Below are 15,274 nucleotides of genomic sequence, written 5' to 3' on the forward strand. Positions count from 1 at the left end.
CCCATTGAAATACATTGCTTTAAAATTCGTAATCACCACAAGAAAAAAACGACATTTTCGTGTCCTGTCCACAACTCAATAGATTCAATAACGTGACCATATCATGAACTGCCATGAGACCGGGCTGCTTTAGATGAAGACACATTATATTAGATACAAATTGCATTGGGTAAAGTAAGTTGCTAAAGCAGCAATTGAGCATACAATACATATGTACTGTAAAGGGAGCAGACAAAGAACATGAAAGAAAAATAAATGGCACGAAAAATAAAGATCACATTCAGGTGAAAGTTTATTTTTTTTAAATACACTTGCACTTGCATGACGCTTTGTCTCCTGTATTTTAAAGCTAATATTCATGAGCTAAATCCCTCATTATCTGTTTTTTTCTTTTTCAGAGCACAGTGCATGGTCAATGTTTAACAGACTACCTGGTCCATGCTAGGAAGGATATTGCCACAGATGTGACACTGTCCAGAGATCTGTCCCAGTGTGACCAGTTTTACAGCAGGAAACTAGTCAACAGCCCCCTGGCACTGCTGCAGAAACTGGTGAGATATTAGTACCTGCAGCTTCTGACTAGATACTGTCTTTAATATACTCTTTATATTATGTTGGTCTATACTCTACACGCATCTTTTGCACGTCTATTCATCCTGGGAGAGGGATTCCCCAGCTAAATGAATTTGTTTGGGGAGTTTTTCCTTTTTCAAAAGCAAAGGGTTCGAAAAGGACAGAGGTTGTCATATGCTGTACAGTTTGTTATGCCCCCCCTGAGGCATTTGTCATATTGGGCTATACAAACAAATTGACTTGAATTTACTTAATACTATTGTATTGTGTGATGAAGGCTTTGGTAAAATATGACATATTCTCATAAAAAAGTGATTGCTTTGAGAAGAGTTCTACAAAGACAATATGAGCCAGTTGTCATATTGTTTCTGTAGAACTTCTCTAAAGGGAGAATTCTCTTTGCTTTCTCCTATGTTGCTAAAGGTCAAAGGTCAGTTGACTCCAATAAATGTTCATAGACTTCAGGAGAGGGGAAGGTGGTGAACAACCTCTTGAAATTGCCAGGGAACCAATATAAAGGTTTTATTTAGTTTAGTTTATTTTAATTTCTTAGCACTATTATCTCTGCCAACCATTCAAGCCATTGCCAAATGAGTTGATACAAAGCTAATTAGGCCTATCAGCTCCACATAACGCTCTCTGCATTACTCAGTATGGCTATGTTTACAAAATGGTGTCGTCTAGTGACTTTCGCGTACGCAGAAGCTCAAGTAATGCATTTCATAATTTTTTAATCCTCCTGTTAGCAACTGCGTGGAGGAAAGGTGGGGATGGTGTGCGATCACCGAAAGCTTGCGTCATGTCGATGAACCGACAGTGTTGTTGTGATTACTTAGAATCCCTCATGGGGGCGACGAAACTACGCACTATAGCATTAAATAGGAAAGTAATATTTACACAATCTTAAAGTAGGCTCATTAGAGATTATACTGTATCTGTGTCTCTGTTTCCCAACCGGAAGAGGCAAATGCCCGCCCATCAAGAGCCTGGTTCTGTCTGACATTTCTGCTTTTTAAAAGGAAGTTTTTCCTTGCCTTTTCCGTTGCACTAAATGCTTTCTCTTGGGGGGAATTGTTGTGTCTCTTTAAATTACAGAGTGTGTTCTACCTACTTTATATATACAGTACAGGCCAAATGTTTCGACACACCTTCTCATTCAATGCGTTTCCTTTATTTTAATGACTATTTACATTGTAGATTCTCACTGAAGGCATCAAAACTATGAATGAACACATGTGGAATTATGTACTTAACAAAAAAGTGTGAAATAACTGAAAACATGTCTTATATTCTAGTTTCTAGAATATTCAAAGTAGCCACCCTTTGCTCTGATTACTGCTTTGCACACTCTTGGCATTCTGTTGATGAGCTTCAAGAGGTAGTTACCTGAAATGGGTTTCCAACAGTCTAGAAGGAGTTCCCTGAGATGCTTAGCACTTGTTGGCCCTTTTGCCTTCACTCTGCGGTCCAGCTCACCCCAAACCATCTTGATTGGGTTCAGGTCCGGTGACTGTGGAGGCCAGGTCATCTGGCGCAGCACTCCATCACTCTCCTTCTTGGTCAAATAGCCCTTACACAGCCTGGAGGTGTGTTTGGGGTCATTGGCCCTCATTTATCAACCTAACGTAGAAACCAGCGCAGATATGAGCGCAGAAATCATCTTACGACAGGCTTCACGTGTGATTTATGAAACGTTCGTATCACACCAATCAGAGCGTAAGAATGGTCGTACATTGATAAATGCGGCGGCTGGAAACGATCGTAATTTAAATATCACGCCCCAATATATTCTGGGTTTTGAGGCCTCGCCCTACAATTTCTGACGACATGGCGAGGCGTAATCCGGCTGAGAAGCGGAACTTTTCAGAGGTGGCGATTGAAACCCTGATATCTCAGGTTCATTTGCACTAACGTGTGTACTATTTGGCAGCCTGAAAACTGGTATTAAAGGCTGTAGAAAGAATGCGGGATGGAAAGAGATCACTGATGCGGTCAACAGTGTTGCCGTAGTAAATCGGACACCAGCTGAAGTTTAGCCTATTTAATTTATACATCCTTGACGCATTTTCTATAGTCCTAATAGTAATATACAGGCTTCTATTGCAATCTGTTAGGCCTACATGGTGTACCTATATTTAAATAAACACACGGTAGCGGAGTTTATGCAGTGTCTTTTATTTTACTTGTGTTTTTTTTCATGAGTCAGAACGAGACAACAGCTGAGGGAGGCGTGTGTCCTCCGTGCCCCCCCTCCCCCCCCCCACTGTGCTGGACCACCACCACGACCCTGTCTCCTGACAGCAGAGGGGCTGGGAAAACAAGCTGAAATAACTCGGTCAATGGCAGAAATAAATCGTTCACGACATAGAAATGAAAACCTGAAAAATAAATAAAAATGTTGTGCATCGTCATGTTTCCTGTAGCCTATGAATATCATTGCCAAACATAACACTATAGGCTACCTTTTAAAAGCGAGGAATAATAATATCCTGTCTCCTTCAGTGGGGGTTGTTCTGGACACTGCTCTCTGGGCATCGGGTCATCTGGCTCCATCGCTACATTTATGGCACCCAGTTTCCCTGCGAGATGTTGTGCAAAACCCCACAGCCTAAAACAATGTTGCAGACTTTTTCTGCTGTTTATAGGGTCCCCCCACTGATGCGAGCCATCTGCCCTTAAACAATCTGATGGAGCGCTCCACCGTGGCACGTGTGCGTACGTGTGCACTATTGTACCGGCTCATAGAGGTCTTCTAAAAGAGCCAGATCTGCCATTGCTGATAAGTGATCAACTGATGACTTCTCCTTCTCCTGTTAAACTGATTATATGCTGCACTACAAGGCCACGCTGACTCAGAAACTTGCGTACACAAGTTCAGACCAGACGTGAGATTTGATCGCAGCCTACGCTCACGTCGAAATTAATAAATGCCGAGCTTTGCGTAGGAATCGGCGTACGCCCGTCGTACGCCTGTTTTAGGTCGTACGCACGTTTCATAAATGAGGGCCAGTGTCCTGTTGAAAAATAAATGATGGTCCAACTAAACCGGATGGGATGGCATGTTGCTGCAGGATGCTGTGGTAGCCATGCTGGTTCAGTATGCCTTCAATTTTGAATAAATCCCCAACAGTGTCACCAGCAAAGCACCCCTACACCATCACACCTCCTCCTCCATGCTTCACGGTGGGAACCAGGCATGTAGAATCCATCCGTTCACCTTTTCTGCTTTGCACAAAGACACGGCGGTTGGAACCAAAGATCTCAAATTTGGACTCATCAGACCAAAGCACAGATTTCCACTGGTCTAATGTCCATTCCTTGTGTTTCTTGGTCCAAACAAATCTCTTCTGCTTGTTGCCTCTCCTTAGCAGCTATTTGACCATGAAGGCCTGATTCGCGCAGTCTCCTCTTAACAGTTGTTCTAGACATGTGTCTGCTGCTAGAACTCTGTGTTGCATTCATCTGGTCTCTAATCTGAGCTGCTGTTAACTTGCGTTTCTGAGCCTCGTGACTCGGATGAACTTATCCTCAGCAGCAGAGGTGACTCTTGGTCTTTCTTTCCTGGGGCGGTCCTCATGTGAGCCAGTTTCGTTGTAGCGCTTGATGGTTTTTGCGACTGCACTTGGGGACACATTCAAAGTTTTTGCAATTTTCCGGACTGATTGACCTTCATTTGTTAAAGTAATAATGACCACTCATTTCTCTTTACTTAGCTGATTGGTTCTTGCTATAATATGAATTCTAACAGTTGTCCAATAGGGCTGTCAGCTGTGTATCAACCTGACTTCTGCACAACACAATTGATGGTCCCAACCCCATTAATAAGGGAAAAAATTCCACTAATTAACCCTGACAAGGCACACCTGTGAAGTGAAAACCATTTCAGGTGACTCATTGAGCTCAGTTGTTCACCAAGGGTTTGCAGCGCTATCAAAAAAGCAAAGGGTGGCTACTTTGAGGAATCTAAAATATAAGACATGTTTTCAGTTATTTCACACTTTTTTGTTTAGTACATAATTCGGTAGCACTGCATATTATGGTTCGGTAATAAGATGGTAATAGTGGGGTAACAGTGAGATAATAAAGAGGTAATGTATAGGTAATAACATGTAATTACCAAAGTAATAACGTGGTAATACATCACAGTAATAAGATGTAATACTGGGGTAATAAGGTGATAAGTTAACAGACGTATTAACATGCAATTACCAATGTAATAAGTAGGAAAGGGTTTGATAATAACCCCATTATTACCATGTTATTACAATATATGTTGATGTTTTCACAGTATTATATGCTACTATCAGCGCAATACCTTCCAAATTAGATAAAACTTTAAAAATTTAAAATTGGTAATTACCATATTATAATGCTTAAATTCTTCCACCCTTTATGTTCCAAAGATTTCGCTTTTGTTTCAAGGTGATATTTTACAAATTATATGTTTAATCTTGTGACTTCTTACCTGGAAACACATCTGGTAGTTTCTGTGTAATAACCATGAATCAGTGCCGCAAAATGCAAAACTGACTGTTTCTATTGTATTACATGGTAATATTAGAATAACAGACGTGTAGAGATTACCTGGAAATTATTCTGGTAGTTTCTGTGTAACTTCCATGAATCAGTGCCGCAAAACTGACTGTTTCTATTGTATTACATGGTAATATTAGTAATATTACTTTGGTAATTACTTGTTATTACCTATATATTACCTCTTTATTATCTCACTGTTACCCTACTATTACCATCTTATTACCGAGTTCCTAATGTTGTAATTGTTGTAATGGCAATAACTCATTAACTTTCATATTGATGTACAATATGTTTCTTTGTTTATGTATGCACCAACCACCAAAGTAAATTCCTTGCAAGTGTAACTTACTTAGGCAATAAACCCTTTTCTAATTCTGATTCTCAACTTAACTATTACACTTCTGATACATTAAGATGGAATTTGGCATCTAGGTCAAATGAAAATTCCTCTGAACTACCAATCATTTTACTTGAAGTGGTTTACATTTACATTTTACAATGACTTATAAGGTCAAGTATACTATTCTATAATTGCTGGTCACCTCGTTTCTATAATGCATTATAAACACATTTATAATGAGTTTATAATCTGCTTATAGCAATGTATGAGTATAGTTATAAGCACTTGTACATAATCATAATGCTTTATAACAATAATTATAACACATTATAAACCATTTTATAATGACTTATAAGGTCAAGTATCATAATATTCATAATTGCTCATCTTTCCCTGACTACATTTTCTTCTCAGGATCAAAGTGTATTATAATTATCATTTTAATACATCATAATCCTTTTATAATGCATAATAAGCACTGCTGTAAAGTATAATGTGATTATAAGTTACTGTAAGTGGTCATTGGGTGCTTTAAGTACAGTAATAAAATTCCTGAATTAGTGAAATGTCCATCATTCAGTTGTTCTTTACCAAAAAGTTGTTTCAAATTGGAGTAATCAATTTCTGTTATGACCAGTTAAACATATAAATACATTTTACAAAGTTTTCTGTGTTCTACTTGCATGGATTTAAAAATATGATTTTTAGTTTACTTAAAGCACCCAAGGCCACTTAGAGTAACATAATCAAATTATAAAGCATTACCCTTATAGCAGTGATTATTCATTATAAAATGATTTTAATATATTAAAATTATGAGAATTATAATACACTATATCCTGGAAAGAAAATGGTAGTCAGTGAATGATGAGCAATTATAGAATATTATACTTGACCTTATAAGTCATAAAATGCTTAATAATGTGTTACGATTATAGTTATAAAGCATTATTATTATTCCTGGGTGCTTATAACTATACGTATACATCACTATAAACAGATTAATAACTCATTATAAATGTGTTTAAAATGCATTATAGACACAAAGTGACCAGCAATTTTTTTTGTAGGATACTTGACCTTTTAAGTCATTATAAAAATGCTTTATAATGTGTTTATTATAGTTAAAAAGCATCATGATAATTTATGAGTGCTTGTAACTATACTTATAGTGTGTTATAAGCAGATTATAACATGTTATAACTGTTTATAATGCATTATAAAGACAGGCTTCATAGAAAGTGTTACCATATTCTGTCGGTCTAAAATATATCTAGACATTTTGGTGCATAAGTTGCCAAAAGGATTTTATAATATGAAGCCTATATAAAGTCCAAACTGTCTTGTGACCTGTCTTGTAACACACAAGCATTGTGGATGTGTTTTTTTACAGCATGGCCCTATGTCTAAACTGATTACAAGCACTCAAGACTGCAACTACCAGTTTGATAACAAGGGAAAGCACATTACAGCAGTCATGTGCACAGAAAAACACATCTACCTGCCATTTTCCCATGAGTAAGTCATCATCTGAGTGCATATGTATATAGTGCACTGTTGTGCATTTTGCATCACCTTCTAATCTGCCTTGCAGGGGCAATGGAATATCATCTGTGGTGACCCAGGATCTCAGCTTTCAAGGCTCCAAAAGAATCAGCAACAAAGCTTTTGGTGAGTGATCATTTCCAACATGTCTGCTGTGCCTGCCATCTATAGTTTTAGTTCATTTCTATTTGTAGGAAATTCCAAAATTAATGTGAAATGTTTATACACAGATGTGAACCCCAGCCAGAGCAAACCACTCTACTTTGAAGACCCTGATGATAAAGCTCCAATACAGACGAAGGACGCTGTTCTGGGCACCCTACAGGAGCTTGTGGCTCTAGCAGGCACAGACCATGGTCAAAAGAGGACTAGCCTTTTCCATAAGCTGGTGTCCAGCCTGCGCGTCTTAAGGAACGAGACCCTAAGCCAGACAGTCACTGAGATGTTAGATATGTCAGGCTGGCTCACCTGGCAGGCCCTGTTTCAGTGTGGAACCACAGAGTGTACCAGCGCCATCCTCCACACTATCAGGAGCTATGATGGGTTGTCACCAGAGGCGGACGCTCTAGTCTATGGGCTGAGTCTACAGGCTGACCCTGATGCCACACGTGTCCGAGATATGCTCAGCATGGCTCAGTATAAACAGAGCAGGGCAATTATGTATGCTCTAGCCAACACAGTCAAGAAGTAAGCAAAAGAGTATTTAATGCTTTAAAAAACTGATAGTTATGACACAAAATCTTTAAAATTACTACATATTTATTTTTAGAAATGTAAAAGACATGTAATTTTCATAAAGCAAAGCAGGGCATAAAATTTCATGTTACTGCTACTAGAGGTAAACACTCTCAAATTGTACTTTTTAACAAATTCTTTGTCTCTGGCACCTGGCACAGGTTCTATAAATCAGAGGTTACTCCAGTGGTCACAGATGTGTCAAAGTTCATGGAAACACTCTTAAATGACTGCACAGGAGAAATCTTTGATGATGGCTCTGACTTTCCCACTGACCCTGAAGACATGTCCTTCCTTGTACTGAGGGTACTAATCATTCAAGCATCTAATTGACTGTATTTGTGGATTGAGCTAGCTCTTTATGGGTGCACTCCCCCAAATTTTTTTTCTAATCTCCAGGTTGTTGGTGTCATGGGTCAAGCCATGCAAGCTGTCAGCCCCAGTCTGATTTCCTCCATTTTGCGTTGTGCTAGGAAAACAAACATTCCATTATCAAACCAAAAAGCAGCTATACAGGCCTTTAGGTTGATGGATATTAATGATGAGGTACAACTACTTTACACTAACACATCAAGAACACATTGTGATCGTAAGGTCACCACAGCATATGTCGTGGGATTTAACTGACAAGAATTCACGTTGTAATTTAACATTTGGTCAACCACAGGTCAGAAACATTTTCATGGAGGTGTACAAGGATGCTAAGAGCCCTGTTGACAAACGTGTAGCAGCCTACCTGATTCTGATGAAGAACCCAGATCAAGCCCTGGTTAGAGACATTCTGTACAATTTGGAGAATGTGAGGGACGAGCAGCTCAAAAGCTTTGTGGTTTCTCACCTGAGAAACATCCGCAACTCCGGCGAGCCACAAATGCATCAGTAAGTAATTGACCAGCAATATTAGCTAGTTAAATAACTATGCAATAATATATGTAGTTTCTTAGCACATGCAAATGTCTACTGTTATGATAATTATTGAAATAAATCTTTATTATATAAATAAAATTTGACTGTATGCTAAAAAAACAATAGAATAGAATTCCTTTATTGTCATTGCACAAGGAAATTTGCTGTGCACATTCCACACATGCTTACGCGCTCACACACTGCATTCACACATACTGTACATGCACTGGCCATTCAGAAAAATACTATAAGAATAAAAATAATAACAGTGGCATATCATAAACAATGTTGTACATTGTGCCAAATGCTATTTACACATTTTAAATATATTATTTCATGTTATATAATTATTGCACATTTTCTAGATCAGTTCAAACTTTATGGGGCATGGAAAATGAAATGGACAGAATTCTGAAATGTTGGCACTGTTGTCATTTTACTACAACATTCTTTATTCTCCTTACTAAAGACTCAGAGAGTACATTGAGTTGGCCTTGAAAGATCAGCTATCACCCGCAAACAAGGTATTTGATGGCATGTCAAGCAACTACAAAATAGACTCTCCCTTGGGCTCAGTGCAAAGTAACATAATCTTTGGTGCTACGGACACCTTACCTAAGGAGGTGATGCTGGAGACCACTTTAAAGGTTTTTGACTACAACTATGACATATTTGAGGTATGTTTTCAATAGCATTGTGTATAAAAACACACAATTAGCCTCGTAAAGATATTTAAACATTCCAAATCTTCGCCTTCAAGGTTGGTGTTGAGGGAACAGGATTTGAACCAACAATTGACGCTCTCTTTGGAGAGAATGGTTTCTTCCCTGACTCCATCTCCAAAGTCATGTACTGGGCAGGGGACAAAGCCAAGATGTTCAGAGAGGTTTTGGATAGAATGGCCCCCGAAAGAGACAGAATGAAGAGACAGGTGAAATGATTTTTGGACACATAATACATACTGTGCTTGTCAACATACCACATAAATACAACCCTGCCTGTACTTTCTATGAAAGGTGCTAGGAGGTGCTAGGTGCTGTAGGAAACTAATGCATACACCTGTAATATCTCCAGGTCCCACAGGATCTTCTGAAAGATATCACAAACAGCGTTGAGAAGCTCATGGATGACGCACGTTTCTCTTCAGCCCCTGAAGCCATTGCCTATCTCCGGCTTCTAGGAGCTGAGATAGGATACATCAAGACCAGTGACATGAAAAAGATGTCTGAGACTCTGTCCATATACTACAATGTTTTCATCAGGGTCCTACCTGTCAAGGTCAGATGTGTTGTTTCCTAAGATAATTTTTTTAAGAGAACAAAACTGAAAAACACATGCATTTTTACATTCACAAAACAGGCCATGTATTGACACACACCAGTCTTCCTCAGGGTGGCAGGTTTATCGACAAGGCATTCTACTTTAGTTGATTATAGTGTGATAGTCTTCCTCCAGCACATCTGATTGATTTTTTTAACCTACTCAGAAGAAGCTCAGTCCGTGGAGACTTAGCTTGGAAACCGGAGGGTCACCAGTTCAAGTCCCACCTACAAATCAAGGTGGAGAGGTGTCATTTCACCTCTGAACCCATGGTGTGGTATCTAGGAGAACTATGTTAAGAGATGCATTTCAACTGCCTTATATAACATTGCCTTGTGAAGTAAGAGTGATTGTGTTCCAGAACAATCTTTCACTTATTCTTGGCCTGATTTTATATAGCAGTTTACAAAAAGCCACAATTTGATAGTGGACTTCCATGATGTCACTAGCCAAAGAGATTTTTGACTCAACTTATATATTCATACAACCTGTTTGTTTTCTTTCCAACAGGCCTATTTTGCATTGATATCTAGCACTGAAAATGAAGTCTTTGGCCACTACATCTTCATGGAGAATGCCTTCTCTTTACCCACTGCCTCTGGCTTTCCTCTAAAGTTCTCACTGGCTGGTGTGTTTGCACCTGGTGCCAAAGGAGGCCTGACTTACTCACCTGCTAACACAATGGTAAGTTAGCTCTTTTTCATCTTAGTTTATATGTAAAATAAAATAATATTTTTACATGTTTGTCCCCTGTGAATTGCTGTTTACAACTATTCTGTTGTATCCTCCTTGTAGACTGACTTGTCCTTCATGCCTTCAGTTGGGCTAGAATTCATCACCCAAATGGGTGTGCACATTCCAGACTATGTGGAGGCTGGGCTTGAGATGCACACTAACATGTACCATGAGAGTTCCCTCAATGCTAAGATCACCATGAGCAGAAACCAGATGAGGCTGTCCATCCCTGCCCCTAAGTCAAACACTCAGTTTTTCAGCATTAGGTCAGTGGCACCTATCAGTATAGTCAGATAACACAAAACACTTTCAGTGGTTGCCACTATGTCATGTTGTTCTCTCTTGCCTCTTCTCCTTTCTCTCTTTTTAAAAATACAGCAACAAGCTGCTATCAGTGTCCTCTGGTCAAACAAAAATAGTGCCATCCCTGGTGGAGGACCGGACTGACTCAACTGACTGCCAGCCCCTTTTCTATGGTCTGAAATTATGCACAATAGCACTTTACTCCAATGCTACTTCAATGGACCAGGCCCCATATTACCCCCTGACCGGAGAAAGCAGGTAAGAGGCCACTTTAGCAAATGTAACTTGAAACCCATTGGCCTTTTTGATCTGAGTTTTAGATTAGATTATATAGACTTTATTGAACCCAAATGGAAATTTCAATGCTACAGCAGCAAAATATAAGAAAACACAGCACACATACAGAATATACAAGAAATAATATGGTAGAATACAACAACTATTCCAAAATAAAGATAAAAAATACAACGGAAAGAATGTACAAATGTATATACAAATAAAAATTTACAAACTACTTAAATAGTATTTAAAAATATATAGGTATAACCTATGTTTGTGCAAGTTGCACTTAGTGCAGTATTGTGATGTGTATGCGTCTTATCTAACACTCAGTGACGAAGTCTTAAAAAGTTGTATTGCCTGTGGTAGGAATGATTTCTTGTAGCGGTCAGTGAGACACCAAAGCTGTTGGAGCCTCTTGGAGAAAGTGCTCTGCTGTTGGATCAGCGTGGGGTGGAGAGGGGGTTATCCGTGATAGATAAGTTTGTTCAGTGACCTCCTCTCCACGACAGCTTCAAATGTCTTCTGTTTGCAGCCAATAATGGAGCCAGCCTTCCTGATCAGTTTGTTCATTCTGTTTGTGTCGCTGGCTCCAATGCTGCTGCCCCAACAGATGGCGGAGAAGAACAAAGCTGGCCACAACAGCCTGGTAGAATATTTCCAACATTCCGCTGCACAATTGAAGGATATCAGCTTTCTCAGGAAATAGGCTGCTCATCCCCTTCTTGTAAGCAGCAGTGCTGATGATTTTCCAGTTCAGCCTGTTGTCAATGTTAACACCCAGGTATCTGTACTCCTCAACCATGTCCACATCTCCACCCAGAATGCAAAGGGGCTGCAGAGCCGTTACCTTCCTCCTGAAGTCAATAACCATCTCTCTGGTCTCATCCACATTCAGCAGCAGGTGATTCTTACCAGCCTAGTCCACAAAGTTGTCAACCAGCACTCTGTGCTCCTCCTCCTGTCCATGCATTATACACCCAACAACTGCAGAGTCATCAGAAAACTTCTGTAAGTGACAGGACTCTGAGTTGTACTGGAAGTCTGTGGTGTCTAAAGGCCTTTTTATGGTTGTGCATTGAATTGGTGGCGCACCCCCGCAAACCCCCCTGCATCTACGCCGGACCCTACGCTGTAGCCTGATGTGCACCTCTCGAAAAATGTAACTACACGTCGCAGCCACGCATGTTGCTAGGCCGTGACTTGGTAGTGTTGCATTTCCCCTGACTCGTTTCCTGGTTCTCCTTCTCCATAAACAACATGAAATCAAGGAGAGGGTTAACTGTTCCTGCTACAGATTTCCCACCGTGGTCAGAAAACCGGGGGAGACACTTTGTTTCTCTCACTATGACTCTAGTGTCGGTACTCACTCTGAAGCTAATCACCGTCACTCTCTCACTTCTCGTCACTCTATCACCCACTCCCCAAACACACATACCGGCTCGACGCACACACCAGCGCACAAGTATAAACATCAGGCCACTTACGTAGGCTACGGCGAAAGCTCTGCGTGGAGCCTCCGCACAACCATAAAAAGGCCTTTAGGTGAACAGAAAAGGAGCCTCTGTACCACTCACTCACCACATCAGACAGAACACTGGCCAGACGGACAAACTGTGGTCTGCCTGTCAGTGATCCAGGAGACTGTGGACACGCCAAAACCCATCAGCTGCAGCTTCTCACCTAGTAGCAGTGGCTGGATGGTGTTGAATGCACTGGAGAAATCAAAACGGGATTCTCACAGTGCTGCCACTGCAATCCAGATGCAAATGAGCTTGCTGCAGCAAATAGATGACAGCATCGTCCACTCCCTGACCAGGCTGGTAGACAAACTGTAGCGGGTCCAGAGAAGATCTCACGTCTTCCATAGCAGCGGCACCTTCTGCAGGCTCAGGTTGAAGAGATGCTGCAGAACTGCAGACAGCTGGCTGGGCAGGTCTTCAGGACCCTGCGGCTGATGCTGTCAGCCTTGCTTTGGTGAGCCTCTCCAGCTGTCTCCTCACCTGGCCAGGTGTGATTATAAAGCAGGGGGGGTGGGAGAGACAGTGAGAAGGTGTGGGGGGTTGGGGATGTGAAAGAGTTGGCAGGGGATGGCTGTTTGCTAAACCTGTCAAGTAACAGTACAGCTTGTTTGCTCTCTCACGGCTGCCTGGTGTCGGTCTTCTTCTACCCCCACACTCGTGATCTCTTTCTCTTTCATCCCCATCCACACCTCCCTCACATTGTTCTGTTGTAGTCTGTTCTGTTGTCAGTCTCCAGCTATACTCCCTCAGTTTCTCCCGCAGTTTGTGCTGTACTTTCCTTAGCTCCTATCTGTCCCCTGACCTGAAAGCTTTCTTCTTCTTATTTAAAAGAACCTTCAGGCAGGCATGGAATCGGGAGTACCGGGAGATTTCCCGGTGGGCCGGTCTATTTGTGTGGGCTGCACACGGTCGAAAACTTTTCTTTTTTTTGTGATCAGCCCATAGAAAGAAGAAAGATTACATGATTCGCCTACTTGTGTGTCTTTCATATGAACACTGGCCATTCACATCCTACCATAGAGAGAGAGCACATTTAAGTCCCGTCCCCGCCGTAGTGCCAGTAGCTAGCTAAAAACACGAGATTTAAGCATGTCAAACGATTATTGTAGCACCCTTTGTCTACCAGTGAGGACTAGGCCTGGCAAACTCGATTCCTTTTAAGGATTCAGGTTATTCTGAGTCACTCACTAAACTGATCTGGGTTGTGCGAGTCACTTGAGTCAGTATTGCTAGCTTGCAGTGTTTTGGACTGTTTGCATTTAAACATACTACATTTATACACCAAAACCTACAGTAGGTCTAGCTAGGCTACATGCAGAACATTGTATGTTATTTCAGAAGTGAAAGAATGGCTTTTGTTGTGGATTTTCTTTACCCTGAGCTTGAGGAGAGACTGCACTGGCTCATCTGCTACAGATCCACTCATAGCTGGCTGATTCGCACGATTGACTGACTCACGCAAGAACTCATGAGTGATCGACAACTTCTCAACAACTCATGAGATCTTGAGTTAGTCCCATGGTCTGCGAGCTTGCAAGGTTTCCGGCTCTGAGTCTGCGGGTCGGGAAGTTCCTACCTCTCTCTGCTCACTCAGTCGCTTGAGTTGACTTGTTGAGTTGTCGTTGCCTACGGAATTGTAAGTTATTAAGTTTTTGGCAGCAAAGATGGCTATTACTAGTAGTAGCTAGGGTTGGGTACCGAAACTCGGTACCAATAGGGAACCGGTGCCGACGTAAACGGTAGTAACGAGACCGAATAAGAACGAAAGTTTCGGTGCCTCATTTTGGTGCTCGACTTTACACTACACCTGACAGCATGTAACGTTAGCCTACCTTTAGCTAGCAGCTGGATTAATCACGGTTAAAATGCTGACAGCTAATGTTAAACAGTGTAAAGTGACTGTATTTCACTGTGGAGGACTTCAACAGTGGGATGTAACAGTCTGCACTGCAGCGCAGCAGCTGCCGTTGTCGCAATTCATAGATATACAGTATGTTTATATGGTCGGAATTAAACAACACAGACGGTGCGTTCACTCACAGCTGCCGTTGTCGGAATTAAACAACACAGATTCACTTAAAACAGGTAGCCTTGTGGTGCATTCACAGTAATTGTAAAATACCCTTTTCCCATCTGGGGTTCAACAGCAATTTACTGGTGAAATAAGTTATTGTTATAGTTATTACATTATTATTAAATCTTTAATTTTGACCATGGCCTTAGCAATAAACAAGTCACTGACTGTTGTTTACTACACTTATTTTTTTTCTTCTTCTTTTTTTTTAACTTTATTGAAAAATACCGTTTCAGGCACCGTTTAGGCACCGGCACCGTTTTAAAAGTATCGATTTAGCACCGGAATCGAAAAAAAACCAAACGATACCCAACCCTAGTAGTAGCTAATGTTGCAAGAGGTTTGTGTGTGGTGCTGTTATCATTTTAAATTGAATTGTAGTAGGACTCAACTTATCCGAGTTAA

The 15,274-nt window shown here is 40.8% G+C and overlaps 1 protein-coding gene across 1 annotated transcript in view; it reads left to right on the forward strand.

Moving 5' to 3' along the window:
* Positions 1-15,274, forward strand: part of apoba (apolipoprotein Ba) — a 75,044-nt gene that overhangs the window by 23,920 nt on the left and 35,850 nt on the right. The window contains exons 5-17 of the mRNA XM_028565182.1: positions 399-551; positions 6,843-6,967; positions 7,044-7,120; positions 7,225-7,681; positions 7,891-8,035; positions 8,129-8,275; positions 8,397-8,608; positions 9,105-9,312; positions 9,396-9,566; positions 9,710-9,913; positions 10,466-10,639; positions 10,751-10,956; positions 11,069-11,251. Coding sequence (XP_028420983.1) covers positions 399-551; positions 6,843-6,967; positions 7,044-7,120; positions 7,225-7,681; positions 7,891-8,035; positions 8,129-8,275; positions 8,397-8,608; positions 9,105-9,312; positions 9,396-9,566; positions 9,710-9,913; positions 10,466-10,639; positions 10,751-10,956; positions 11,069-11,251 — 2,462 coding nt within the window. The remainder of the gene's footprint in view (positions 1-398; positions 552-6,842; positions 6,968-7,043; positions 7,121-7,224; positions 7,682-7,890; positions 8,036-8,128; positions 8,276-8,396; positions 8,609-9,104; positions 9,313-9,395; positions 9,567-9,709; positions 9,914-10,465; positions 10,640-10,750; positions 10,957-11,068; positions 11,252-15,274) is intronic.

This window comes from Perca flavescens, chromosome 20 (assembly GCF_004354835.1).
Source record: "Perca flavescens isolate YP-PL-M2 chromosome 20, PFLA_1.0, whole genome shotgun sequence".
In the NCBI taxonomy this organism is placed as follows: domain Eukaryota; kingdom Metazoa; phylum Chordata; class Actinopteri; order Perciformes; family Percidae; genus Perca; species Perca flavescens.